Source organism: Pleuronectes platessa, chromosome 19, assembly GCF_947347685.1.
Source record: "Pleuronectes platessa chromosome 19, fPlePla1.1, whole genome shotgun sequence".
In the NCBI taxonomy this organism is placed as follows: Eukaryota; Metazoa; Chordata; class Actinopteri; order Pleuronectiformes; family Pleuronectidae; genus Pleuronectes; species Pleuronectes platessa.
Genome location: NC_070644.1, coordinates 579352 through 598655, shown reverse-complemented (window position 1 = coordinate 598655; position 19304 = coordinate 579352). Strand labels below are relative to the sequence as shown.

The 19304-nt window shown below is 41.8% G+C and overlaps 1 protein-coding gene across 5 annotated transcripts in view; it reads right to left on the bottom strand.

The window, feature by feature from the left end:
* The window catches only part of scai (suppressor of cancer cell invasion), a 62005-nt gene that overhangs the window by 34017 nt on the left and 8684 nt on the right, over positions 1 to 19304 (bottom strand). For 3 of the 5 annotated variants that reach the window (XR_008342360.1, XM_053447665.1, XM_053447664.1), the window contains 4 exons: positions 13205 to 13303; positions 12858 to 12954; positions 8217 to 8315; positions 7923 to 8075 (listed from right to left, as the gene is read on the bottom strand). Coding sequence is in view for 4 of the 5 variants with exons in the window: in XM_053447665.1 (XP_053303640.1) it covers positions 7923 to 8075; positions 8217 to 8315; positions 12858 to 12954; positions 13205 to 13303 (448 nt within the window). In the remaining variant the exon portion in view is untranslated. Of the gene's footprint in view, positions 1 to 7922; positions 8076 to 8216; positions 8316 to 12857; positions 12955 to 13194; positions 13304 to 19304 lie in introns of all 5 variants that reach the window. The other 2 variants (XM_053447666.1, XM_053447667.1) reach the window with 1 other exon arrangement.

Genomic DNA, 19304 nt, shown 5'->3' with positions numbered 1-19304 from the left:
GTCTGGTTCTTAGTCTTCCACGCCAATCCAGGAACCACCAACAGCCAATCATATTTGCCGTAGTTTACCGTGCTCCCAGGGCTTATACTGAATTTTTAAAGGAATTCCCTGAGTTTTTATCAAACTTAGTCCTAAAGACCGATAAAATTATTATTGTTGGTGACTTTAATATTCATGTTGATAATAATAAAGATTACCTTAGCGTAGCATTTATTTCAATACTAGACTCTATTGGTTTCAGTCAGTGTGTGCACAAACCTACTCATTGTGGTAACGAAACACTTGACCTTGTATTATCGTACGGTGTCGGAATTGAAAATTTAACAGTACTTCCGCGCAATCCAGTTCTATCAGACCATAATTTAATAACCTTTGATTTTTCAATAACTGAATATATGCCACTAATACAAAATTAATTTTCTAGATGTCTACCTGATAGTGCTGTAGCTAAATTTAAGGAAATAATCCCAATTACATTTAAACCCGTATTAGCAGTAGATATAAACAACAAATTCTTTAAAACCCTGAGCTCCATTGAGATCGACCACCTCGTCGATAGCTCTGCAGACTCATTACGATTAACATTAGACTCAATAGCCCCTCTAAAAAAGAAAAATGTCAAACATAGTAAACTAGCTCCGTGGTATAATTCCCAGACAAATGAGTTAAAACAATTATCAAGAAAACTAGAAAGGAAGTGGCGCTCCAGCAACAATGTTGAAAATCTAATAGACTGGAAGAATAGTGTTAAAGAATAGAAAAAGGCTCTCCACAAAGCCCCTACTATTCAAAACTAATAGAAGAGAATAAAAACAACCCCAGGTTTCTCTTCAGCACTGTAGCCAGGCTGACAGAGAGTCACACCTCCACTGAACCCAGTATTCCTCGATCCCTAAATAGCAATATCTTTATGACCTTTTTTAATGATAAAATTCAAACTATTAGAAATAAAATCAACCATCTCCTGCCCTCAATTGGCACTAATACCCTCCCAACAACAGAGATCTCAGAAATGGCTGAGAATCCTACCCATTACTTAGACAGCTTCTCTCTGATCACCCGTGATCAGTTTACCAAATTAATCTCAGGTTCTAAACCAACAACCTGTAGCTTAGATCCCATTCCTACCAAATTACTTAAAGAAATTCTGCCCCTAATTGATAGTTCGTTACTTAACATTATCAATCTGTCATTATCATCAGGTTATGTACCACAGTCTTTTAAAATAGCTGTCATCAAACCCCTACTCAAAAAACCCACCCTAGACCCAGAGGTTTTAGCCAATTACAGACCAATATCTAATCTCCCCTTCATCTCTAAAATCTTAGAAAAAGTTGTTGCCAATCAGCTGTGTGAGTTTCTCCGGGAAAATAATATATATGAAGACTTTCAATCGGGGTTTAGAGCCAATCACAGTACAGAGACAGCCTTGGCAAAAGTCACTAATGACCTTTTAATAGCCTCAGATCAGGGACTTGTGTCTGTCCTCGTTCTGTTAGATCTCAGTGCAGCATTCAACACAATTGACCATCAAATTTTATTACAAAGACTCAAACAGTTAATTAACATTAATGGAACCGCCCTTAACTGGTTTAAATCGTATTTTTCTGATCGCTCCCAATTTGTGCAAATTAATGATGAGTCATCTGTGCGCACCAAAGTTAACCATAGTGTTCCACAGGGCTCTGTGCTCGGCCCAATTTTATTCTCATTATATATGCTTCCACTAGGAAACATTATCAGGACACACTCGGTAAATTTCCACTGCTATGCGGATGACACCCAGTTATATTTGTCAATAAAACCTGAACAAAGTAATCAATTAACTAAACTTCGAACATGTCTCAAGGACATAAAAACCTGGATGACCCGCAATTTTCTCTTATTAAACTCAGACAAAACAGAGGTTATAATACTTGGCCCCAAACACCTTAGAGATGCATTATCTAATGATATAGCTGCGCTAGGCGACATTGCCCTTGCTTCCAATGAAACAGTCAGGAACTTGGGAGTGATCTTCGATCCTGATTTATCCTTTAATAGTCACTTAAAACAAATTTCTAGGACCGCTTTTTTCCACTTGCGTAATATTAAAAAAATTAGACATGTACTTTCCCAAAAAGATGCAGAAAAACTAGTCCACGCCTTTGTTACATCGAGACTGGACTATTGTAATTCATTATTATCTGGCTCCAGCAGTAAGTCGTTAAAGACTCTACAGCTTGTCCAAAATGCCGCAGCACGTGTCCTGACGAGAACAAAGAGAAGAGAGCACATTTCTCCAGTATTAGCGTCGCTACACTGGCTTCCAGTTAAATCTAGAATAGAATTTTAAATTCTCCTCCTCACCTTCAAGGCCCTTAATAATATAGCGTCTTTTTACCTTAAAGAGCCGTTAGTACCTTATAAACCCGCTAGAGCACTCCGCTCCCAGAATTCAAGCCTACTTGTCGTCCCTAAATTCTCTAAAAGTAGAGTAGGAGCCAGAGCTTTTAGCCATCAAGCCCCTCGGCTGTGGAATAATCTACCACTTTCAGTTCGGGAGGCAGTCACCATCTTTTCGTTTAAAAGTAGGCTCAAAACCTTCCTTTTTGATAAAGCTTATAGTTAGAGCTAATTAGTGCGCCAGTACGTTACTTGTTCTAATTTATGACACATGACACACCGAGCTTCTCTTTCCAGCTTCTCCTTCCTCTTCTCCATCCCTATCCCCCTTCCCTGGAATCCCTTTGCTTTATCACCCGCAGATCCAGGGCCTCTGTGGCCGCACCATGGATTGCGGTTTGTGGATCGTGCACCGGGGGTCGCGGTGGTGGATCCATTGTGGCGGATTCTGAGTCATGTGTGCTGATCGTGGTGCTGGTGGCGGACCCTGTGTCGCGTTGGCATTGGGCACGGGCGGTGGACCAGGACCGCGGTGGTGGCTTGTGATGGGTCCTGGTGGTCGGCGGTGGACGGTGACTGAGGACTGGAGTGGCGTCTGGTCGGGATGGTGGATCGTGGTCTAGATGGTTGCTGAGCATGGACTGTGCTTGCAGCGGGACTGCTTGGCATGTCATGTTGGGGTTGTCCTTCGGGATGTCTACCCTCATCAAATGCTGCTAGAGACTTTGATTATTGATGATGTTCTCCTGCACGTGGCATCTATTGCACTTCTGTCCGTCCTGGGAGAGGGATCCCTCACATGTGGCTCTCTCTGAGGTTTCTACATATTTTTACCCTGTTAAAAGGGTTTTTAGTAGTTTTTCCTTACTCTTGCTGAGGGTTAAGGACAGAGGATGTCACACCCTGTTAAAGCCCTATGAGATAAATTGTAATTTGTGAATATGGGCTATACAAATAAAATTTGATTGATTGATGGCTACCAACCGCCACTGTTCCCCGACTTAGAGGAGGAGGTCAATGTCCCCTCTGCTCAGAGGTTCGTCCATCGGTGCCGTCGGGTCTGGAGTGGGGTCCGGGAGGTCCTTCTAAGAGGCTCTGTCCGTACAAAAGGGCGGCGGACAGACGACGGACCCTTGCACCCACGTATCAACCAGGCAATAGAGTCTGGCTATCTACTCGTGACATTCCCCTACGTGTGGAGTCCCGCAAGTTGGCTCCCTGGTTTATTGGTCCGTTCCCCATCTCCAAGATTATCAACCCCGCTGCAGTGCGACTCCAGCTGCCCAGTTCTATGAGGGTACATCCCACCTTTCACGTGTCCCGGATCAAGCCTGCATTGGAGAGCCCGTTAGTTCCTCCCACCAAGCCCCCTCCTCCTCCGAGGATCGTCGATGGAGGGCCGGTGTACACGGTCAAACGCCTCTTGGCAGTTCGCCGCCGCGGTCGGCAATACTTGGTAGACTGGAAGGGGTATGGTCCTGAAGAGAGGAAATGGGTGTCTACAAAGAACATCGTTGACCCGGACCTCATTCGGGACTTCAACCATCTACATCCTGACCAGCCTGGGACGTCCAGTGCCGTCCCTAATGGGGGGTACTGTTATGTCCAGTCCCGATTATTAAGTTGAGTTGGCTTGATATTTATAACTTATTCTTCTGTTCTGTGTTGTTATTGTTTACTCACCTCTCCTCTCGTTTCAGACTCCTCACTCCCTCCCTCGTGTGTGTATTCCACCTTGGTGATTGTCAGCTCCTCCCCGATTGATTGCACCTGGTCCTCATCACCTGGTGTATTTAGTCTGTGTGTTCCTGTGTTGCGTTGCCAGTTCGTCTTTGTTTCTCCATGTTCTTAGCGTTCCAGCATTTACTTCTGATAGCTCTCCTGTTACCGATCACTGCCTGCTTAACGAGTTACGTCTCTGCCTTTTCCCTGCCGGATACTCTGCACTGTGATCGACTGCCTGCCCGTGTACCGACCTTGGACCGAAACTATTACAAACTCTGCCGCTGTCTGCTCCCTGCTGGATTAACGGATTACAAACTCTGCCGCTGCCTGCCTCCTGTTGGATTCACGTACCCGTGTTTGGACTGCCTTAACGTGTACCGTCATTTAACAGTAAAGTTGGTTAACTGCACCTTCTTGTGTCTCCGAGTCGTGCTATTGGATCCGCACACCGGTCTGCATTCCTTACAGTAGGTGACATAGTAATTCCACTGCAGAAATCAAATGATTTACATGACTTACTCAAAGACACGCGTGTCGGCTCTCATCGCCACCAACTCTCTAGGCATCTTAGTCTGTGTCTTCTACTTGTACTTATATCATCAGGATATCTTTTTTTCTTTTTTTTTTTCATTTTTGGATTATGTTAGAAATGCCATCATACCCCCCACTGTCAAAGGGGGATCCCCTGCTGTGTTCTCACTTCTCCTGACTTTTTTATGGACTTTAAACTCTGCGGAAAGGCGGAGAACATCTGCAGATACTCCAGAGCCTATCACACAGAAAATAAGGAGGATCTGCAGAGTTCAGTGGATTTCTGAAAGCAGTTTTATTTTCTCAGTATTGGCACCCTGAAAAATTAAAAACTCAATTCAATATCCCACAACTCACATTAAAAGCCCTTAATGATTAAGGCCCATTGTATATTAAAAAGCTTATAGTATAATATTATCCCAATATATAATTTTGCTCTTAAATAATTAAATAGCTAACTTGTGGTTCCCAGAGTCTCGAATTATAAAAAAGAAGGCAGAGCCTGCAGCTATCATGCTCCTGTACTGTACTGTGTATTTTGCGGTGTGTCTTTGAGATGGCTGCGATTTAAGGCCGAATTATAGTCGGGTTGCACTCACGCATGCATGGACGCAAGACACGCAACACGCCCCTTTCGTGCCCTCTGCGGGCTTTCGTGCGTCGGCCAATTTTTCTAACTATACGACAAAACGACGCGAGCCTCACGCAGCCCCCAAGGCTTGTGATTGGTCTGCTTACTACATCCCGTCCGGAGTCTAGTTTCCGGTTTCATGCCCCACAATACGCGGAAATCACGGAAGATTTAGAAGAACGAATATGGACCAAATAGAAGAGCACTTGGCAGAAGAGATCCGAAAGTATGACCACTTGTATAACCCGTCACTGACTGGCCGATTTGTCCGCCAGAAATAGGCTATGAGGAGCCGGAGTGGCGATGTTAATAAACAGTCGATGAAGAAGAAGACGTCTCTTCTTTGTGTGTTTTGTCTTTGAAAAAAAACGTTACTCCGCCTAGGGTTCTGGCGGTGAATTGCGTTGCAACACGCGCAGCACGTTAGAGAAGTATAAACCAAAACGAGTCCGTCGATGCAGCTGCATGGCCTTCCGCGGTTGCAGTCGCAGGACTATAATTCAGCCTTTAGATGTGTTCGTATCCAACCCAACGTTATGTGAATTTGAAAGATGTAAAAAAGAGTGATTTTGTATGCAGCGTTTTCGCAGTCTTAGAAAAGTACCCAGCCAGACTTATTTTGACTTTGCCATAGAGAAAGGGATCCTTTTGACCGGTGGTGTGCAGCATGCAAGGCTGACGATCTTTCCTCAATGCGTGAATTAATGTTGTTAGGAGTTTAAAAACTGTTTGCCTGAGCTTACCACTGTTTATCTGAATGAAAACAACGTTTCCACCCAACAGCAGCATGCCAATCTTGCTGACGAGTTTACGCTATTACATAATACTGTTTTTAATAAACGGGATTCCTTTAACCGCGAGTCTTCATGCAGTCACTTATTCTCTCCGCTGCTCTGCCCTTAAGTGTTCATTCTGATATAAGCGCAGTGGTAAGGGGTATTGACATGCCTTTTGTGTCCGCACCTCTGCATCAGATTCATGTGAAGTCAGGAATAGTGACTGGGCTTTTCACGGTGGGTGCCCGTTCATGCCTACCTATTAATGGCATTGACTTAATCATGGGAAATGATATAGCAGGAGGTAGAGTTTACCCAGTTCCCGATGTTAATATTCCCATCCCTAATACTGAGGATTTAGCCGGAAATCACCCTGTAACAAGAGCTCAGGCCCATAAACCGGCCCAAGTTATTGACTTGACTCTCTATTTGCTTCTGTTCTGTCTGAGGAAGAAGTGCCCTCTGGTGGTGGTACAGAAAGCTGCTGTACCATTGTTGCTAACTCGCGAGGCTATCATTAAAGCTCAGAGAAGTGAAGTCCTCCAACCTGAAGGTCAACAGTTCGATCCCCAGTCTGACCCATCTGCATGCCGAAGTGACCTTAGGCAAGATACTGAATCCCCTTAATGGCCCCCCATAGAATAACAAAGTGCTGCGAATAGATGCACTGTATGAATGTGTATGTGAATGGGTGAATGTAAAACTGTACTGTAAAGCGCTTTGAGTGGTCATCAAGACAAGAAAAGAGCTATATAAATACAAAACCATTTAACTGTCGGCAGCAGGTGTTATCGTTGGCTCATAAACACATGTGGTCAGGTCACCTAGGCATTACCAAAAGCTACAACCGTGTTGTTAAACAGTTCTTCTGGCCAGGACTGAAATCAGATGTAGTGCATTTTTGTAAGACTTGCAGTCCCTGCCAGATTGTTGGTAAGCCAAATCAGCCTGTGCCCCGTGCTCCTCTGCAACCTGTACCTGCTGTTGGTGAACCTTTTAAGCATGTCCTTGTCTAAGCTGTAGGACCATTGCCTAAAACCAAATCTGGGAATCCATTTTTACTCAAAATGTGTGTTTCCACCCGTTTTCCTGAAGCAATCCCCCTACTAACGATAACAGCTGCAGCCGTCACTAAAGCTCTAATCAAGTTTTTCACCACTTATGGCTTGCCAAAGACCGTGCAGACTGATCGGGTAGACATTTTCTTTCGAGTCTTTAAGCAAACTCTGAAGGCATTAGGCATTTCACACTCATTGTCCAGCGCCTATCATCCAGAGTCACAGTGAGCCCTTGAACTCTGGCAGCCAACGTTAAAACCAAATTTGAAGAAATTCCCTTAGGCATTCTTTAGATATCGAGTTTTTACTTCATTATTGCGACATCTCAAGTTGCGCACGTTTAACCAACGCTGACATTTTGTCCCGACCCTGACATCTGAGTTGAGCTAATTTATAGTGTGTCAATATAAAACTTTTACAGCATATTTTAACAATGCAACAATAATATTAATAACAGTTAACATTTTGGTCACTGTAATGGTGAAATAAAATGTTCAAACCGTTTCATCTCCACTAATGATTGTGGTTAGAAAACGTGTGTTAGAACAGGAGCAGTCCATTGTATGAATCTATAAGGACATCAATTTCAATAATAAAAAAGAAACAAGTGATATTCTTCATACTGTAGTGCACTTGTAAAACTAGGGGCAATATAAAATGAAATCCTGACAGAATTTCATATTCTTTGTTTGTAAGCAATCTTAAAAACTAGTTTCGCCCAATAAGCACACCTAGCTTCTATACAACAACACAACTGTGTTGATGTACATTAAGCAGAAGGAACTGTTATTAAACTTTTAATTAATCGGTTAAAACCTGGTTGTTACAGTTGCCGATGATCAATGCATCTGCAAGGATGAGCTGGCCAACCACCATGCCTTGTTCCAATGGAGGTGCACTTCCTTCCAGCATCCGATTGCTGAAGACGACGACAGAATTGTTATCATTCAGTACTACCACTGGATCGGCCTGTTTTGCACAAACACATGAAGAGAAGCACAGGTGAGACCAATTCTATCCAGAAAATTACTATTTGTATCATGCAAGTTGGATAATGAATAAGCCAAAAGATTAAGTACTGTGTTGATCAACATTTGGAGAGTTGATTACCTCCACAAAAGCTGCCACTTCCTGTAGAACTAGATTCCACTCCAACTGATCTTCTGTGTTGAATCGCTGTGTGTAATCTTCAATTTCCTCAGATAACTCCTGCAGGTAGCAAACAGAGGAGACTCCAGCTGCAATTAGGTTTATTAACAAATAAGTTAATAAGTTAATAATCATTAGTTATTTCATGTAGGAAATCAACTTGTCTCAGTATTCTGAGTGGAAGTGGAAGCAATAATCATAGTTTTGATTTAGTTTATTAAAGCCAATGCATTAATTCCAATGTTGCACAAAGGGTTATCCTTATCTCTTTGTTTTTTTATTCTTCAGTAGCTGTGGGTAATTGCTGTATGAACTGGGTAATCAATATTCAAAATGCAGAGGTAGATGATGACCAGAAAATTTGCTATTTTTTTGTCTGCTTGGATGGAGTGATGTACAGTTGCAATCAGAAATATTCAACCCCCCAAATACAGAGTTGACAGAATCTTGCTTTTTGAGCAAGATTCTGCTTTGGATGACTTCTTTATGAGTTGAGTGATACAGAAAATCAACACGGAAAATGCATGATGTAGTAATTGTGTGTAGCAGTATATTTAGTTAAGATAGCCATGTCACAACTATTCAACCCCTATATAATATTGTTGTTTTTAAAGCTGTCTGACAGTTCCTTTGTCCTAAAGTTGAGTTGAAACATTATTAAGCCTTTGGGAACTCTATACCGATCCTTCATTTGCTTCAGCTGTGATGCATATATAAACCCCACCCATGAAGGTATTCAAGGTGAGTTGCAATCATGGGAAAGACAAAGGAGCTTCCACAAAAGCTGAGAGAGGAGATTATTTCATCACACCTGAAAGGCCTTGGGTAGAAGAAGATTTCCCCAAAAAATTATATTCCAAGAGACACAATTGGGAACATTATAAGGAAGTTTAAAACTGATGGAGCAGCTTCAAAACTGCCTAGCCGTGGAAGAAAGCCCAACATTTCATCAAGGACCCTCAGCAACTTAGTCAGAACAACTCAGATAAACCCCTGTGTGACTGCAAGACACCTACAGGATGACCTGATAGTTGCCACTGACACACTTGTAGCGTCAGTGGCAACTATAAGACGTGCACTGAATAAAAAAGGACTTCATGGCCGGCTTCAAGACAAACTCCGCTCTTGACCACAAGGAACATCAAAAGTCGACTAGAATATGCCAGGAGGAATTTGGATAAGACTACGGAGTTTTGGGTGTCAGTTCTATGGACTGATGAAACCAAACTGGAACTGTTTGGACGTATGGACCAGCAGTATGTCTGGCGTGTGAAAGGCCAGGCTTAGGACCAGAAGAATACCATCCCCACAGTCCAGCATGGAGGTTGGTCAAAGATGATGTTGGGCTGTTTTTCTGCGGCAGGAAATAGCAATCTTTATTGTGTACATGGCATCATGGATTCACAGAAATACCAGGCCATTTTAAAGAGGAATGTGATGCCTTCTGTTGACAAATTAAACATTGGTGATCATTGGACTTTCCAGCAAGACAATGATCTAAAGCAAAACCTCCAAGTCCACCAAAGCTTGGTTGAGAAAAAGATCCTGGAACGTCCTGGAGTGGCATTCACAGTCACCAGATTCAAATTTGATTGAAAATCTTAGGTGGGATTTAAAGAAGGCAGTTGCAGCATGGAAGCCATCAAACTTCACTGATCTAGAGGCTTTTGCACTTGAAAAATGGGCAAAGATTCCAATCGAGAGGTGTAAGAAGCTTTTCCGCACTTACCGATTTTTTTTTAAAAGTTATAAAAGCTAGAGGATGCGCCACAAAGTACTGAAGCTGGGGGGTTGAATAATACTGCACATGCACTGAAAGAGTAACATTTTTCATTTGAACTTCAAAGTTGAGTCAACTTCTGTTGTCAAAATAACTAAAATAGGCATCAACAAATATCTTTTGTTGTTTGATGAGTTTTTTTTGTCATTTATTGTCATTATCTGTCATCCACATCACAATAATGTCTATTGAGGTGAGGGGGTTGAATATTTCTGATTGCAACTGTATTTCAGTGAAGGACTGTGAATAGAGTTTGGTGCAGCTGTGTCAAATATGACCATACTTACTTAACATTGTCTTCTATTCTAATCGCCTTATGTATCGTGAAAAAGGATAATGGTGATAAGAGATGAAATGGTTACCGGTTTCACAACTAACCATGGTAAAATTCCAGATGTTTAGTATTACCATATATACTTAAATTATCATTGATTACCATTGTTTAAAGTTCATGGTAAAAACCACAGGGAGCAATGGTGTCCCTTGCACAGGTGTGCTGGCACACATGCAGTTTACCTGCCACAAACAAAATGAGATGAGACGTGACGCACACAGCCAGGACGTCAGAGTTAAATGACCAGAACAATCTTGATTCATGAACTGACATCATCAATTATAACAAAATAAATCGAATCGTCAGTTTGTGTGAAGAGAGACATAGACGAGCACACACAAACACACACAAACTCCTGTAGACAGGAGAGACGTTCTTCCCCTCAATTATGACACAACACTATTTCAACTTCACTGATACAGATGAAGTAAAGCCCGGTCTATCCATGAAAACATAAATATAAATTCAGTAAGTTATTAGTAAGATCTGTTCTACATGTGGGTGACTAGAAAAGAGCGGCGGACCAGAGTCTCTTGTTGACTGGCACAAAGTAATGTGCCAGTCTTTGTTTAAAAACGAGTGGAAATAGGGAAAGTCATCACAAACTTAACCTGCTTCGGAGCAGGTCAGTGGTTTAGCACTATGGTTAGCACAGGTTACCATAGGTTACCATGGTGATTTACCCCATGAACCAGCTTTGTAGGAATGAGTGCAACTTGAAGTTACCTCGATATCCCCAAATCCTGAATCATATAACAAGCTTCATCGCAAGCAAAGTTTCCCTGTGGTATAGTACCTGACGAGTATTCCTCAATTGCAATGCATTCCACAGAAGCAAAACACCTCGCCCCTTCTTTATGCCTGCTAACATTACAGGTGGACAAGACGCTCTCTTTAAAAGTAGTTCAAGTGTTGAAGCGGCTAAATCAAGTCAACATGAATTTAATCTCTCACAAGAGTGAGTGCACTTCTCTCCGTCCTGGGAGAGGGATCCCTCACATGTGGCTCTCTCTGAGGTACGTATTTTTACCTTGTTAAAAGGGTTTTTAGTAGTAGTTCCTTATAGGGCTTGGTATTGCCTACAACCTCACGATACGATACGTATCGCGATACAGAGGCCACGATACGATACTATCACGATACACGTTGCTTTTGAATAATGACCATGTCCTGCACAGAATTGACTACAACAGTTGTTCTTTATTATTCCATATAACAGCAAAGGCGAAGTCTTAGGGATCGCACCACTCAAAATACTTAAAATTCGGGCCATTAAAAGATCTTAAAAGTAAAATAAAATAATTATCATTCCAAACCCTAATATAAAAAAAAGGCAATGCCATGGATCTGTCGCTCACGCATCTCCTCCCAAGATCCCCGGATACGGTGTTTTTAATTTCCCTCGTAAGTGCCGAGTCTGTTGCTTGAACATGAGCGCAGTTGCACATCTGGGCATGCAGCGTGGCTATAATGTTCTTCAGACATTACGAGTGCTGCAGCTTTTTAGCGGCTTCAGGGCTTTAGTCTCATCTTCAGCACAGGCCAGGTCCGCTTCAGTTAAGGTCCACAGCTCCTTGGCATTCTTCCACACCTCAGTGGAGAATAAGTAAGAAACAGTGGGCGTCTCGAGCGCATGTTGAGCGGCCAAATTCAGACTGCGAGCAAAGCATTTCACGTGCAATAACTCCGCCAGTTTTTCCGGTGTTTCTTCCTTGCTTGTTTTGAGTTGAGACGTGTGCTGTTTTTGCCTATGCTGCCCCCTTTGGCATTATTGTGCACTACACCATAGGTGAAGTTTCGTTTTCAAGACGGCCGTCAAAGCATTTAATGCCGTATCGATACAGTAGCATCTGCATCGATGCGTGCATCGGCATGACGACGTCACGATATATCGCCATATCGATTTTTTTTAGCACAGCCCTAGTTCCTTACTCTTGCTGAGGGTTAAGGACAGAGGATGTCACACCCTGTTAAAGTCCTATGGGACGATTTGTAATTTGTGAATATGGGCTATACAAATAAAATTTGATTGATTGATTGAAGAGGGAAGCAGCTCCACTGTGGCTGTTCATGACCTCTCTCACCATGCAATGACTTTCTTTCTTCAATCATATGACCCTGCTGACTTGGTCTATCAAATCTTTTAAGTACTATGGTTGTCACAGAGAGAAAGCCTCCACCACTAGGTATCTGTATGAGTAAGTTATGAGTGTTTGAAGACTGGTAAGCTTAATGGCATCCTGATGCATGATACTTCCTACTGGAATCCTACACTCTTCCTTTTACATTAAGTTAGAGATGGCCTGTCGAGCGTCGCTTAACTGCTGTAAATGTGTATCAATATTCCTCATTGAAACACTGAAATTAAGCTAGGAATGACAAGATGAACTTATGGAAGGGTTCTCAAATTCTACGATTACCAAAAGGAGTCAAAGTAAAATGTTTGGTCACATGGCATGCTCTACTGAAAATGATGTTGCTTCCATACCTGAACCAAAACTTTGACGAGGTCCATCTTGTTCAGCAGTAAACAGACAACTATGTAGCGAGCATAATATCGAAGCTTCTTCACTACTAATTCTGGCCTGATAAAAGACAAGAGAGAAAAAAGATTTGTCAAGTCAAACAAATCCACACTTTATGGTTCACTTTTTAATCTCAGGATAGAAACATCTAAACATTTTTATTTGATGTACTTGCTACTGTTAAATGTTACTTTGATTTGATATTTTTCGGACTATCACCAAATCCCATGTTGAGACCCAAACCAACAATGAATATAACCTACTAAAAAGCATTGTGTCTGCATTTCCCAAAACACTTACAGTAACTTACCTGTCCTCTTTATTGACCTGAAAATAGTAGGATCGCTGACGGATGGCTGAGTAGAATGAAAACGCCTCATTCAGGTAACTTGTTTCCGAGGTACGAAGGCTGCCAATCATAATTAAGATAAGATTAGAAAATGGGTAACATCTGGAGTGGAACAAATTACAACTAACATTTAATTAAATTTGACCAACTCCTTAATTTTTATTCTACAAATTGAGTGTATACAAGACAAAATTGGGGTTTAAAGAGAAACTAAAAATCTCACTTTATTAGTAGAAAAAGTAATTCAAGTTACAACCTCAAGGTTTAAAAGTCAATTTGCAGTTTATGTTCATGAAGGATGTGAAGCATGTAGTTAATACTTTGAAGGAATTTAATAAAAAAGAGATGACATGTAATTTGTAATAGATATTCAAAATCTAATCAGTGTTTCCTTTGAATTTGAAGTCAAGGGGAATTGCTCTGGAGCCTACATATGATTTATTTCATAGTGGATGTATAAACATCTAAGAACACAATACAATATGTCATAAATATATACATGACTAATTAAAGTACAAAAAAATTTTAGAATCATATTAGGAGACACAAACACCAATCAATAAAACATATTTCACCAACATAATATTTAAAAGGAAGGTTAAAATCAGGTTAAGAGGCCTTGACAACTAACAATACACCATATGTGAACAAATACTGTACATGTAAGTGAATACACGTAAAACCAAAGTTAAATGTGATTAGTGAGGGATAGATAGATGTTCGTTAAGCAATGATTTTAAGAGTGTTATAGTCCAGTTGATGGATGTTAGATGGCAGAGAGTTCCAAAGTCATGGTGCAGAGCAGCAGAAGGTATTTTGAGGGGATTTAAAAGTAAGCAGTTGGATTGTAGTGTATCCTTTGTTGGACTGGAAGCCAGTCAAGCTGAATGAGGAGTGGTTTAATGTAGTCCATGGATTTGGTGCAGGTGAAGATCCTAGCTGCAGAGTTTTGGGTGGTTTGGAGACGTTGTGGTACATCTAAAGATTGTCATAATTTGCAGATCTCCCGGCTCATGTTTTTTATGAAAATTTGATTTGATTATGTTTTCTATTAAGCATTGATTTTAATTATGTTCTATGTGAAACACATAGATTCTCATCTGAGTGAACCCGCTGTCTTTTACAACTTCGCACAATAGTAAATTCGTAATTTCCTCTGTGTCAAACTGTGTTTCTTGCTATTTTCTCACCAGACACTTTATGTATTTAATCTGCAATGCAGAACATGTGATCACTATCAGATTAATATCATCATGATAAATAATACTGTATTAGTACAGTTTACATATGGTGTACAATAACTAAACGACTTGATGCATAAGTTAGCTTAACATTATACGTTTTCTGAAGATAGAGGCTTTTCATGAATTTGCAGATATATTTTGATGTGTAATGGCAGGTCTATATACAGAACATATTCTTCAATATGATTGATGTGTTAAAGCCCCATGAGAACATGAGGGGGGATTATATGATCATCACTTTCATTAATCATTTCACAGCATCATTGTTCAGGTATTTGATCATATTATATATTAGCACAATTACTTTATTTTGTCCTATTTTATTCTATTCTTCATTTCTAATTATTACAGATATGACGAGATGTTTGGTTTGATAATTTTTTTTATAGTTTCTTCCTGAACTGTACAGACATCTGAATGATATAAAAAAACACATACAATTATTTTAAACTACAAAATACAGCTATCAGTCAGACTTACTAGGATACCAATGTTAGCGATAGACATATCGCAAAAAACGGCCAAAACTGCGACAAATGACATTTACGCTCTGCATGTCAAATCTCAATCCGCCTCAATTAAATTCTACCGTGTAAACTTCTAGTGTTCACATTTGTCCCGGGTCACATTCATCAATATGAATGGTTGATTGTATAAAAGAATTATGAAGCATATTTATGATCCCGGAACGCTGTTTTAGAAGCAATTACTGGATCAATTAAAAAAAATATTTGGCTATCCAAATCTGCTGAAAGATCGGCAATCCTATCCATCACAGTATTCCTTGTTAGACTTATGTTGGAAAAAGCTGTCGCTTCTCGGGGCACACGTTTTCTGCAGCCTTCAGCATGCATGTTTTCACAAACTCACCCTCACAGTATGGCTTTGAGGCTGATGCTATTTCGTTAGAAATAAGGTAGCTAGCTTTCACTGCTGCATCACTTATCTCTCGGTTCCGGGTAAAACTGACTGTTGTTTCTTTAGACTTGCTAGCACAGGGGTGTCAAACTCATTTTAGTTACGGGGCCGCATACTGCCCACTTTGATCTCAAGTGGGCCAGGCCACGCACAGACCTAGGAGTCTGACGCAAGCATTGAAAGAGAAAGGTGAGGGCCCGCGCGCGCCGGCTGAGGTGGGATTCCAGCCCCCCGGGGCTCCGTGCAAACCACTGCGTACCCCCTGAACCACTTCACGTAAACCCATACTCCAGTTTGGGAACCGATGGTCTGGCAGGGGTCACAAACCTTTTGGAAGCTGAGAGCTACTTCAAAGATACTGAGTAGTACAAAGGGCTACTTGTTTGATACAAACTTCCTGAATAACAAAGTTGCAAAGATCACCTTTTAATAATAATAATAATATATGTGAAGAGATCACGTCAATGTTAATTATTACTCACAATAATTATTAACAATGATTTCCACAACAATGATGGTAGGAAACAGATATATTAAAATATGCAACATTTATTTCTATTAATCTTTTTCAACTTTGCTTAAATTCAACTTAATTTAAGTACTTTTGGTGACATTTATGACTACTATTCCTCCATCAGTCTGTACTTTTTCAAAAATAGAGAAAAAAATTCATTAAATTATAATCACTTTGTTACAACGATGATAAAGCTCAACCAAAAAGAAAACATGCATGTGAATGGGGTGTAATGTTTCTAAGTGTCTTATTAATTGTTGGGTCTCATACTGTCAGCTGCCAGAGTTTTCAGGCGTAAAATACAAACTGGTCTCTCCTCATGTCCCCCTTCATTCACTGTGAACCCAAGAGCAAGAAAGGCTTCATCGTATTTTCTTTTCAACTTCATTTTTGAACACTGTGTCTTGTTTGTCCCTGACCGGCTGCTTCACGGGAACGAGCTCTGATCTCATGCGTGTGTCTCTGAGCGAGTGAGTGGGGGCGGAGCCCCGGGGCCTGTGTGTGTGTGTGCTGTCTGGAGACACACTCACACACAGTTTCCGCTCCTGGTATTTCATGCTGGCCTGATACGATGATGATTTAACAAATAAACAGTTTTTTTCATTTCAATTATTTATTTTTTTTTTCCATTTTTTTATTTAGAGCATGCCTTGCATCCGGCGGGCCGAGCTGGACCCCCTGGCGGGCCGTATGTTTGACACCCCTGTGCTAGCAGGTCATTTATCTTCTCTTTTCTCAGTTGTCCTTGCAGCTAGCGTTAGCTCGCTGCTGCTAACCGTAGCGGGACACACACAAGGGACACACAGGCTGGAGATTTGTGAGCCAGCCTCGCAGTGAGCCGCCCGGGTACAGCCGGTGTCCAACCCGCCACCGAGCCGCCGTCTGCCCGCTGCCGCTGCTGCCGACGCCGGACGGCAAGCCGAGCACTGATTACCATGAGGCTAACGCCACCTAGCTTACATGTCACCGTCAATTACCGAAACAAAACAACAGCTTTTCTAGTTGAGACACTCACTGCGACACGAGACACGCACTGTCAACACTCCCCTGTCCGTGGGGAGATCAGTCAGGCGGCTGCTGCTAACCGTAAACAAACACCGACAGGTCCACCAGAAGCGAGCCGCTGACATGGAGCCAGCAGCCCGCGGACATCACCCAGCGAGCCCGAGCTGAGGAGGGGGCTTTGGCTTGTGATTTTCCCCGACCGCAGGCTCTACTTCTCGGCCAGATTTCCGCTGCTTCCCGGGTGGGCTGGCACATGCAATACTGCTGTAAAAACGTGCCATTCAAGAAAGTGCTGTAACTTTAAACACAAACTAACAGCAAGCTAGCGTTACCTTCCTGCTGCTAACCATAAACAAACACCGACACGTCCCCCAGAAGTGAGCCGCTGACATGGAGCCAGCATCCTGACGACATCATCCAGCGAGCCCGAGCTGAGGAGGGGGCTTTGGCTCTAACTTACCCCGGCTGCAGGCTCTGTGGGGGGGGGGGGCAATGCCATGTAGACCAACTGTGACGTCAATTCTGGTTGTATTCCCATTCAACGCACTCTATCGTATAGTTTCTTACATAGAGGAACCACAACAAATCGCGGGAGTTGTTTTTTTCCAGACTTTTTGGGACGGTAGACATGCCACATTAACATGTAGAAGCACTACAAAAGTGGATTTTTCATAATATGTCCCCTTTAATAGGCACCAACACTCTAGACATCCTGTACGAGCAGTACTCAGAGGCTGCACCTCATTACCCCAAATATTTGTCATATGGATACAAAGTTGTCCTCAACACCCTTGAAATGAGACCAAGACAGAAAGTTGACCCCAGAGTAGGAGTTGTAGAACTGTTCAGCCATGATCCTAAGACCATCAGTCCTGGTGAAACCAGAGTTGTGGAAGGATTGATCAGTTGCAGAGCACCAGATGCTGGAAAGTGGGTCATGGTGGTGTCAAAGCCTGGCTCACGCTTGTGACAAGGAGCACTGCATTAAAAGAAGAATTTGTGGCAGTTAATGTCGTAGGAAATTCTTGGAGAAATTTCTGTTACCAGTGTCTTGCCGTTTTACAAGCCTGAAAATGTTGGGAGGTGACCCCCCTTCTCCTAAGCCTAGGGGAGGCTTTCACATGCAAATGCCAATGCTCTGCGCTTTACAAACGCAAATCAGGATAGTTTCCCTCGGAGCAGATAACACCTTTTTCTAAACTATCTGGAGTAAGTACACCAGGCTTAAAATAAATATAAAACCTGAAATTGTGCATTGATCTTAAGTAAGTAAGTGTGCTATAATTAATTACATTGTATACCACGAGCAAAATCAATGCTATGAAAAAAAATTTAAACAATGCACATTATTTCAGCATTTTATTATTATCCAAAACACAATCCTAAATCTCAACCACTGTACAGAGTGGCATGATTACAGTCACTTTTTCAATTGTGCTGGTTAAATGCACAGTGGATGTGCATTCAACTATGAGGGTAGAAACACAGAACAGCACGAATCAGGTAAGTACAATAACTTAAAACCAGATAGAATAAACGGGTCCTCAGTCACATACTCATCCCATATCAAATTTAAATTTAAAAACTGTTTTAACCGCTGCTTTAAGATGAAAAGGACAGTTGTGAAGCTTTACTCTGAAGAAGTGAGGTCAGTCGTTTGCGTCATCACCTGATGGGATTGTCCAATCACAGCCTCGTGAATGCAGAGTCTGTCTGCCGCAGACATGAGAGGATCATGTAAAGTGTGTTCCGTACGAGTGACTCTGTTTTCGGGATAAATAACTTGCTGAAGTCGACACGACACTGTTTCCCTGGAGGAGAAGATGAGTGCGTGGGAAAGCAAAGCTGCAGGCCCGGTGTGGAGGAGTCGAGGCGGAGAAGACAGGCGCACAGTCCCTGAATTAAGGTGAGAACCAGCTAGAGAGCGAAGCCATTGCTAACTGCTAAGCTAACTCTCAGATTTGAAACACGTGTGAACCACTGTGGGATTAGCGCGACAGTTGCTAAAAGTAGAATAAAGCATCGAGTGCTTTAGCGGAGCTAGTGCATGTTTAAATAGGTATGAACTAATTAAATCGAACAGTTTGTTCTCGGTAAGTTTTTCAAAAACGTGACTTTTCTCGTTTTTTTATTTTTGTAGGAAGTTTCCGTCTCTTCACAGCTCTGATGAAAATGGCCGGCGGAGCGAGGGTATGAATAATTATGTGCTGTGATGTTTAAAAATACATCCTCCAGCTTTACTTTATCTGATCTTTTTCATCGTTGTGTTTTCACAGCCGGATTCCTGTGCACAATGAAAAAAAATATTTGAGGATGTAATCATAAATTTCACGAACCCCAAAGTGCCCCAACTGATCGTGTGAGGTCCTCAGTACCTTCT